We start from the raw sequence: 9,544 nt of genomic DNA, 5'->3' as shown, positions 1-9,544 counted from the left end.
AATCACAGGGGGAAAAAAGGCTGGAAGAGACCTTAAAGAGCATCCGGTCTCAGCCTCCCCTGCTATGGCAGATACGTCCCACTAGACCAGGTTACTCTCTACCGCATCCAACCTGGCCTTGAACTCTGCCAGGGTTGAGGCATCCACAACCTCCTTGGGCAACCTGCTCCTCACCACCGTCACAGTAAAAAATGTTTTCCTAATATCTAACATAAATTTACCCTCTTTTAATTTGTGCCCATTACTCTTCGTCCTATCACTGCAGTTCCTGATGATGAGTCCCTCTCTGGCTTCCCTCTAGGCCCCCTTCAGATACTGTGTATTGGGTTTGCACGGCCAGGTTTTTGGTAACCAGAGGGCTGTAGAGGTCGCTTCTTTAAGCAGCTGCCCGAAGCTTGCTCCATGTCCAGCAGAGCCAATCCCTGATGTCTCCAAAGATGGACCTGCCACTGGCCAAGGCTGGGCCAACTAGAAATGGTGGTAACACCTCTGTGATAACATCGTCACGAAGAAAAAACCAAAACGTTGTTGCCCAGTGGTAATTGCAGCCAGAAAAGAGTGAAGTGAGTCAAGTTTTTCATGAACCATCACCCCCAAGTCTTTCTCCATAGGGCTGCTCTCAGTCACTTCTATACCCAACCTGGATATGTGTCTGGTTCCCATGACCCTGGTGTAGGACTTGCACTTCACTTTCATTCTTGTAGTTTGTAGCTTCCAAGCTGTGAGAAAGAACATCAGATGCTCTCCTTCCAGAGCAGGGTATGGAATCTTGAACCGCACTATTGGCATCTGCCTGCAGCATTACAGGGTGATCCTGCCTATGCGTCCAATGGACCTCCATTCCGTTCTTAGTCACCACAGTGGCTTGCTGCTCTTTCCATAATAGAGATAATGGCTGTAGTGAGGGGAGTCATTCCATTAGAAGATTCCCTTAGGAAAAGAGATCACAGCATCAGTTAGCTTGGAAAAGACCTCTGAGATCATTGAGTCCATTCCATGACCAAACACCACCCTGTCAACCACACCATGGCACTGAGCGCCACATCCTGTCTGTCCTTAAGCACCTCCAGAGACAGTGACTCCAATCCTCCCTGGGATGCCCATTCCAATACCTAATCACCCTTCCTGTGAAGAAATTCCTCCAAAAAATGTTCTGAAGAAGGAAAGCACCAAAAACCTTGCTGGAGTAGTGCATATTTGTTGGCATCAAACTTTACAGTGAGACCACATGATGGCACTGTAATCTTTAGAACTGAAGTGTGTGCACAAGTCCACCGTAATTGTTAGCTGTTTGCTAGGTGACCTAATTACTTAGGTCACTGGAATTCTTTTGTACGCTTATTTATTTTAAAAACCACCAATATCCACCATCTAGGATCAGTATGAATTGTCTGAGATACTGTTTTTCCCACTGGTAAATGTAAACAAAAACAAATGTAATGACAACCAAAATAGCATATTTATTATTAGATTATTAGTGACAAGCAGTTAAGAGCACTGGAGTTATCTTGATGGTCCTGTTTTATTTGATTTTGCTGGTTCTTAGTCCAATTGTAAAACCCTGAGTTTGTCCTGCCTGTTCTTTCAGAGTTATGAAGAATTTATCCTCCTTTTCCATTCTTCTGGCCTATTCTAAAAAATTGGGGATGGAGGTGGGAAAGGATCAAGAGGTCTAACAAAAAAGTTAACCAACTTTGATGGATGGTATAATGCAAAATGCTATTATAGTTATTGGCGGAGTCCTTAATTGAATGTACAAGCAGTGCTACCAAATACTGTGTTTTCAATTGTCTCCTTGAATGTGGATCACAGTTCACTGCAGTAGCTGAAATACGACTTGTTTTCATGTGAAGTGTGATCCCTTTCCAGTGAAGTGATGGAAACTCTTGATAAGCTGCTGATCCACTGGGCCACCAGTCTCAGTTCTACCTCTTTCCTCCAGAAGCTGCTTGTTGCTTAGAAAGAGCCATGATTGGAGGTCCATGCTGCAGAAGGATCAGGGCAGCTTTTTGACATGCCTCTCAGAAAGTTTGTCAGCGTGTCCATGCAAGTTTGGTTGTTGTTCTTTACTCCTGAAGAGCTGATAAAGATTCATTACTGTGTCCGGCATCAAAGCGCTCCAGAGAAAGTAGTTTTCTAAAGGCAAGATGTTTTCAAGGCCAAGTGAAAGTTATTGTCAAGAGCAGAATAAAATACAAAATTGTTTTCATAAATGTATTCCATAAGTAAAAAAAAAAACAAACCCAACACATAGAAGTTCCTGCATGTATTTCTCATTATGCTGATATAGGCACCCATTTTAAAAGCATATACAAAGTCCAGAAAATAATTGATGTACAGGGCCCTTAAGAAGAGTATGAAGCTGAAAATCTGGTAAATGAGAAGGTATGGTATACTTCTGTTACACTTCCCAAGTGGACGTAGTTCCAAAGTGGTGTTTAATATGACAAAAATGAATAATTCAAAACAAGTGGTTTGAGAAGCAAAGATTTCCCTATTCTACTTCCTGCTTTCACAAGAACTTTCCACTGTAAAATTTCTTTGAGACTTCTTGAAACATTTGCTTATTTGAAAATATTATTTAAAAGGCTGTCTAGAGAAGTTGGGAAACAGAAATTGCCCTTCTGGATAGGAACAGCAAACAAAATATTCATTTTTAATTTCCTGTCTCCAAAGTTGTCCAATACAATAAGTCTTAGGGGAAATATAAGAACTGTTAGAAGGAGAACTTGGCCCAAATTAATTAATAGTGTGATTTTGTTATGTTCTTAAGCACGTGAGTAGCCCCATATTTATTTCATGTTTTCTATGTGTTCCCATGCTTTAGAGGTTCTGAGCTTCACAGAGAATCAGTCACATTTAACCATCAGTCTCACTAATTATGGAAGCTTTTGCTCTCTGTGAAACTCCTAAATGGCAAAAGACTCCCATTGTCATAGCCCCCCAAATGATACCAGCTTCTAAAACAAGAGAGATGCTCTATGCCCTTGACTCTGTAGAACAGAGAATATTTTTACTTATTCAGATGTTTTGTTAACTTAAATGTTTCTAACATACACTTATCTTAAAAACATCTGTGTTAATCCTGTTCAGAAATCATTTTCACACCTCTAACGCTGCTGTGGTTTGGCAGCCATTATGCCCACATTCTTTTTTTTAAGTTTTATGTAGGCTACAAAAATGGCAAGCAAAATCACTGCACTAAAAAGCTAAAACACTGTTGGCTCATCGTTCATGTTGGATCCAACCTAGTTAAAGCTCCATTTGCAATACTTTATTTTTAAAATACTGTTACCACACTGATTTTCTGCAATTATATTAGCTTTTTAGTGTGAATAGCATATAAAACAGCAGATGAGTAAAAGAGAGCCTTCAGAAATATCAAACTCTAAAATCACTCAGGTATTAGCCCCTAGTAGTTAGAACTATTATGAGAAAGATCTAAGTGGTTTATGTATGGTTCAACCGTACAGAAAGGAAAATATCAGAGTCTATTCTAAGTGTATAAAATTTTCCATTCCATGCGGTATCACAGACCTCAGTAATTTAGCATTATTTACAGAGATACACAACCAGCCTAGTAAAAAATGTGACTGAGACTGAGTTTAAATGAGTGAGATATCTTGTGTAATGTACAGTCAAGAGATGTTTCCAAAGAACCAGTGTAAATTTATAGCCTCTAGTTCACTTCAAAAAATCTGTTAGCCTGCTAGCTCAGGCCCCAAATCAGGTAATTTGCTACATGATTTTCATTTATTTACAAATACCCAAGTCTATGAGCAAAAGCAAACTTTGATAAATATGTATTCTGTGATTTTTTTTTTTTTCAGCTGCCTTAGAAAGAATACGTGATAAATATGTATTCTGTGATTTTTTTTTTTTCAGCTGCCTTAGAAAGAATATCCAGGAGAGATTCAGTAGGCTTTCATCACAGAGTTGATCTCACAAGAGTCAATTCCATTTTTTCACTAGACACAACTTACAGTGCAGCAGAAACTTCTTGTTCTCCGGTAGATTGTGTGTAGGTGGAGCTAGCTCGTTCAGCTGTGTCAACATAGAAAACAGGACAGTATTTAGACAAGTGGACCCCAATCTGCTTTCGGAAAAAGCTGTGAAGATATTTCCTAAATTTTTCTCCAGCAAAAGCATAAATTACAGGGTTGATACAACAATGGATCATTGAGATTGTTTCTGTCACTTGGATTGCTTTGTGCAGTTGACCATTTCCTTCACAAGTAGAGATGGAAAATGCACCTTGAAAATCACGCAAGAGAATGCAAATGTTGTATGGCGCCCAGAAAAAAAAATAGATAATCATGATGATAAAAATAAGCCTGACTGCTTTATGTTTCTTCTCATTCCTACATTGCAATAACGTCTTTATAATTTGTGTGTAGCTGCAGATCATAATTAACATTGGAATAAAAAGTCCCAGGATGTTCATTTTTAAGGTGAGGAATTGCTTCCATGTATTTCTCTGCTCTGATGGATAATGAGCAGTGCAAGTGTAGCCTGAACTTTCCTTCTGAGTTTTGTGAAATACTACCCCAGGAACAGAAATAAGAACAGCAACAGCCCAAGTGACGACACTGGCGAGGATGCCGTAGGTGACTGTCCTGGCTTTCAAAGCAAACACCGCGTGCACTATGGCCAGGTACCTGTCCAGGGTCAAGAGGATTATGAAAAAGATGCCACTGTAGAAGCCAAGAAGGTAGACACCTGACAGAATTCGACACAGTGCCTCCCCAAAAATCCAGTCATGAACTGCGTAATAAGCCCAAAAAGGGAGAGAAAACACAAACAGCAGATCAGAAATTGCCAAGTTGAGCAGGTAGATGTCAGTCATACTCTTCAGCCTCTTGTATTTTACCAGGATAAGGACAACAAGCATGTTGCCTGTCAGGCCAAATATCACCACTAAAGAATAAAGAGGTGGCAAAAATTTTGCTGCAAAGTGCTTTTCCTCAATTCCCATGCATGGTGTCGAATCGCCATAGTCAAATTCTGTTGTCACTGCCCAGTCGGTGAAGTCTGTGGTTTCATTTGCCATGGTGTATTGGTCTGGAAGGAGAAAAAGAAGACATTAAACTAGAGGAATCTCCAAGCTTTGCAGTGAAGAGAATGAAACATGCTGATGTTCCCTTCTGAAATGCATTTTGCTGATGAGCACAGAAGCACTACTATGTCAAGGTGTGAAAGAGAATGAAATTGCAGAGCTCCTGGGAAACCCACCCACACAGCTGTGGAGTCACACTGGTGCATGTTGGAAGTGTGCTGTGTGTCATTTCCCACGTGTAAATTATCACATGCATTTTTCCTCCTCAGCAGAGCCTGTCAGCTGCCTGGCCTAACCAGAAACAGAGAAATGGCGGATTGAATCTGAGGCATGGCTATTCTTGATTTAGGGACTGTGTGAGGGACTGGCCTTGCCCTGCAAGAAGGAGTCAGGGCCTGGGAGGTGAGTGTGCAGCAGAGCTGTGAAAGTCCTCAGGCAAGTTCTGCTACAGTGGTAGCAGAGAAAGGCTTGTGACTGTGACGTCAGCCCCTCCAGTCTTCAAAGCCTCCCCTTTTCCCAAGTCCCTGGTAGGACTGTGAGCCAGATGCAGAAGCACAGCTTTGTGTAACTTGGTCTCTGAAAAGCTCAGGACAACTGTCTTCTCACAGACCCCCAGAGAACATGGTAGAACTCCTCTGTGTCCCATGAGAAGCTGGGCAGAGGATTTTGTGAAGATGGGTGTCACAGGGACAAAAAGTGCTCCCTGGTCACTCAGTGGGGAAGTGCAACCAATGCCTTTGATAGCCAGTCAAAGAGAGCTACTTGCTGTCTGGTTAAAGGGCTGCTCTGTCTTCCTGTGCCACCATGACTGCTTTTATCAGACACTTCATGGCAGACTGGTGGCTGCCCACGGCAGGGTGTTGGTTTTGAAATTAGCCTCTTCCTGGAAATGTCATGCCTGCTCTTAGACAAGGCTGAGACAGTGCTCTCAATGCAGAAGCGTTCAGGCAGTGCATGTGCCCCAGCTTGCTGTGTGATCTCTGAGTGCTCGTGGTTGTGCTCCTTTTCTGAATGCACTTTTTTCAATGGTGTGGTCTGCCCTGTGGGATCACAGGCATCTTTTGCAGAGACCAGGCTCTCAAAACCACCTTTTCATTCTCTCTGCACTTGAGGTCTTCAAGTCTAAATGTAACTGAAGAAACTCAGCCCATGTCTGGAGTGACTCAGAGACAGGCCCCTGCTCTACTTTTTTGTACAAGCTCATAATGGTCCATTCCGACTTAGAGCATGTGAAATCCCCAAAGCATCTTTGTGCCTGTAGACAAAACCTCTCAGGAGAAAGGACTATTTTCTGCTGTAAAAACAGATTGCTTAAAATGCCGGTGTCCTTAATCTGTGTCAAAGTGGTTGACTTAGCCCCTTCCCCAAGACCTCAGCTGAGGTTTAGCTATCTGCCAGGTCTGTGACCTTAAAAATCAGGTTCCTCTGCCAGCTCCTGATGGTGATTCTTATGCTGCACAGTGCAGATATGCATCTGCCCCAAAAGAGAAAGCTTTGTTGGAGCAAAATCTGCACCTTGTACAAAAAGAAATGCTGCTTTTGCAAATTTTTTTACTGCTCTTTCCCCAAGTTTTTGAGTCTGGCTACCAGCTCTGTGCCTAAGAATAATAAGAACAACAACATCATGTTCAGACGTTACTTCGGTAAGTTGAGTATGGTGTAAAGTTTTCTTTGGGAGAATGAGGAGTAAGAGAATATTAGCAAATTGTAACAGTTTGGGTCTCAATTTTGCCCACATACAATTTCTTGATGAGAAATAAGTGCTGTCTTCAAAGGCTGTCTGTCAGGAAACTTTGGAAATCTCTGTGAAACAGTTTTTTTCCCTAGTCATACTAATTACATAGTTGTTACAATGCAGCAGTAATGGTTTTATTGCTAAAGGAAGTGGCTCCGTCAGTAAATAACTTGATTTTAAAGCACTTAAGGGTTTACATTTCTTAAGTACTTTCAGTAACATTAAAAAAAAAAAAATCAAGTTTATAAAACACTCTTTGGTCTAAAACATTAACTTCTTTACTTCAAAACATGATGAGACTTGGGCATTACCCAAGTAAATATTTAAGATTTCTTTCAGCTAGACCTGCTAGATCCATGTTGCATACCCTGACAGTACACTCCTGGTACTGCATGCAGCTAAATATCCTCATTTGCAATGTGTCAGTCAACCATGCTGTATACTGGGATTACGGGATGAGTGACCCAGCACTTCCGGCCTTGCTCATTTTGCACCTGGGGGATGGTCATGCATAAATATGAGTATGAAAAACAACTAAGTCATAAACCCAGAGTGGGATTTTATGAGTAGGCAATTGATAGGATTCATGCAAATATCATTGCAAAATGCTGCCTTGATATTACTGTGATAATTCTTTTTGTGACAGACCCTTCTTCCTGTTAACTGCTATCTCAATGCCTTCTCTCTTTTCCCTCTGCCTGCCTAGAATGACAATCACATCTTCCCTGCTTCTTGTCTTCTTCCTTTCAACCCTTTTTGCATGCTTAGATTACGGCCTCCCCTCTGAGCAGTTGCCTCTGCTAACTGAGCCCCCTTCCTCTAGCCCAGCTTTTGTTTCAGAAGTCTCTCCACAAAAGTATTTACTACTCTGAATGGTGTATAGTATCCAGCACATGCTGACAGTGGAGACTAAAAATACTTGGAAAAATAATTTGGAAACCAGAAAAAGGAACTGAAAGCAGGTTTGTGCTCTATCCTACAATCTCGCAGTTTTAGGAAACACTGTTAGCTACTGGCTAGAATATTTCACTGGGTTAATCAGTTCACCTAACTAGAGTAGGTTGTTCACCTAACTAGAGGGATCTGACTGGGTTTATGTTTCCTGATCATTAAAAAAACCCCGAAAGATAGTCAATGAAGATCTCTGAAGAAAGGGTATTTCAAAAAAAGTTCTATATTATTCTGAATACCGTTTAAATAAACGACATATTTCTAGAAACCTGCAATCTGCTGTACAAATTCTGTTGCTCTGCTTGAGACTAGCAGTCATGCAGTTTTTAAAAGAAAGGCTCACCATAGAAAAGATGAGTAAACTCATGTCACTGTTTTATTCTGAGTTTCAAGTCACAGTTTTCTGTGTTTTAAGAGGCAAAGATTTTATTAAAATGAGCTTCAGTTCATATGCATAGTCCCATAAAATGGTAATAATTATAAAGCTGTAGCAAACAGAGGTAAAGTGCTAAGGTATGCTCCATGTATCCAATGAGATCAGTGTCTAAAATACAACACTAGGTTTTCTGTGGTCATCCTGTGAGAAGAATAAGTACTCTTCACTCAAATAACACTCAAACAATTGCTTTGTTTTGAAGTAAAATCCATATTTCTGTCATTGCACATCATTTTCAGAGACAAAATCAGGGAGGCATACTCCATTATGTTTCTTACTCAGATCAGTCTCTAGAGATTTATTTCTTTGCTTACCTGGATCCTCTGCTTAAGTCTTCTAGTGATTTTTTCCTTTAAAATTAGTGTATTCCATTTAACATGTATTATGCATTTTGCCAGGGTTATTTTTAAAGACACTGGCAGGATTCCACAAGTATTTTTCACTTCAGGCATCATACTACCTAAGCAGCTACTAAATGTTAAAAAAAAAAAAAAAGAGCCAAAGATGACTTACCATGTATCTTATGGTGCAGGTGATGTCTTGTATTATTACAACATGAGTAATGCTAAAATGACTTGTCCGTCACAAGATGAAGGTCAAAAACATCTCTTCCTGTGTGAAGAAGGATGTATCAGTTTGAAAACTTCTGGCAAAAAAAAATCTGTTTTCACTTAAAAAAAAAATGAAGGAGCTGTTCTCTGGTTCTCTTTTTTCTAAAAATGGGTCATCAGATGTTGCTTTTCTAACTCTTGAGACGTGCAGATATGTTGAAATTCTAGAGGATCCTCCTAGGAGTTGAAGTTTCACAACCCACAGCTGTAGTTTCAGAAAAAGGGTTTATATAATTATTTTATCTTTTTTTTTAGCTAGCCTGTTTGAATCAAGAACAGTTTACATGTGGTTTATCCCTTTATATTTTTCAGTCATTAAATTTCTTTTATGTTTTTCTGTCCTTTAACTAAAAGCGGAGCCAGTGAATAAAGTTTATGCTTCTATTCAGAACTACCTGGACTTTCTGTTGTCTTGCTCTGAGTTGCAGTCCTTATATTTCAGGAGAGTTGATCGATCCTATTTTTCTTTAACCTGGTCTTCTGGACTGTGTTTTTTGTTTTAATCACTCTCATAAGACTATGACTTAGTCTGTGTAGTGAGTCTGGCCTTTTAAAACAGGACTGATAGTTACGTTTTGGTATTAAACTTTAGAAAAGCCTGATAAAATCTGATTTCTTATCAATTTCCTTCCTTGTAATTGATGCCTTTTTAGAGTTAAACTGAAGCTGCATTGTGAGCAGATTTCTATATCCTTCTTGGACATCAAAGAAATGACACAGGAGGTAGGAAAAATACTGAAAGCAAGAAAGGGATG

General features: G+C 40.1%; 1 protein-coding gene across 1 annotated transcript; it reads right to left on the bottom strand.

Annotated features, from left to right (window-relative positions):
- Nucleotides 1–3,870: 3,870 nt before the first annotated feature.
- Nucleotides 3,871–9,156, bottom strand: LOC103615805 (C-C chemokine receptor type 5). The gene is made up of 2 exons (XM_008633900.2): nt 8,692–9,156; nt 3,871–5,061 (listed from the first exon to the last, which is right to left on the bottom strand). The coding sequence occupies exon 2, from the start codon at nt 5,048–5,050 to the stop codon at nt 3,980–3,982; it is 1,071 nt and encodes a 356-aa protein (XP_008632122.1). The 5' UTR covers nt 5,051–5,061; nt 8,692–9,156; the 3' UTR covers nt 3,871–3,979.
- Between the last annotated feature and the right edge of the window lie 388 nt (nt 9,157–9,544).

The sequence above is a fragment of the Corvus brachyrhynchos genome, unplaced genomic scaffold (genome assembly GCF_000691975.1).
Source record: "Corvus brachyrhynchos isolate BGI_N302 unplaced genomic scaffold, ASM69197v1 scaffold94, whole genome shotgun sequence".
In the NCBI taxonomy this organism is placed as follows: domain Eukaryota; kingdom Metazoa; phylum Chordata; class Aves; order Passeriformes; family Corvidae; genus Corvus; species Corvus brachyrhynchos.
This window is presented reverse-complemented; position numbering and strand designations above follow the sequence as displayed.

Bases quoted from the DNA above. Each gene is read 5' to 3' on its own strand.
- LOC103615805 (XM_008633900.2), bottom strand. From the start codon at position 5,050: ATGGCAAATGAAACCACAGACTTCACCGACTGGGCAGTGACAACAGAA.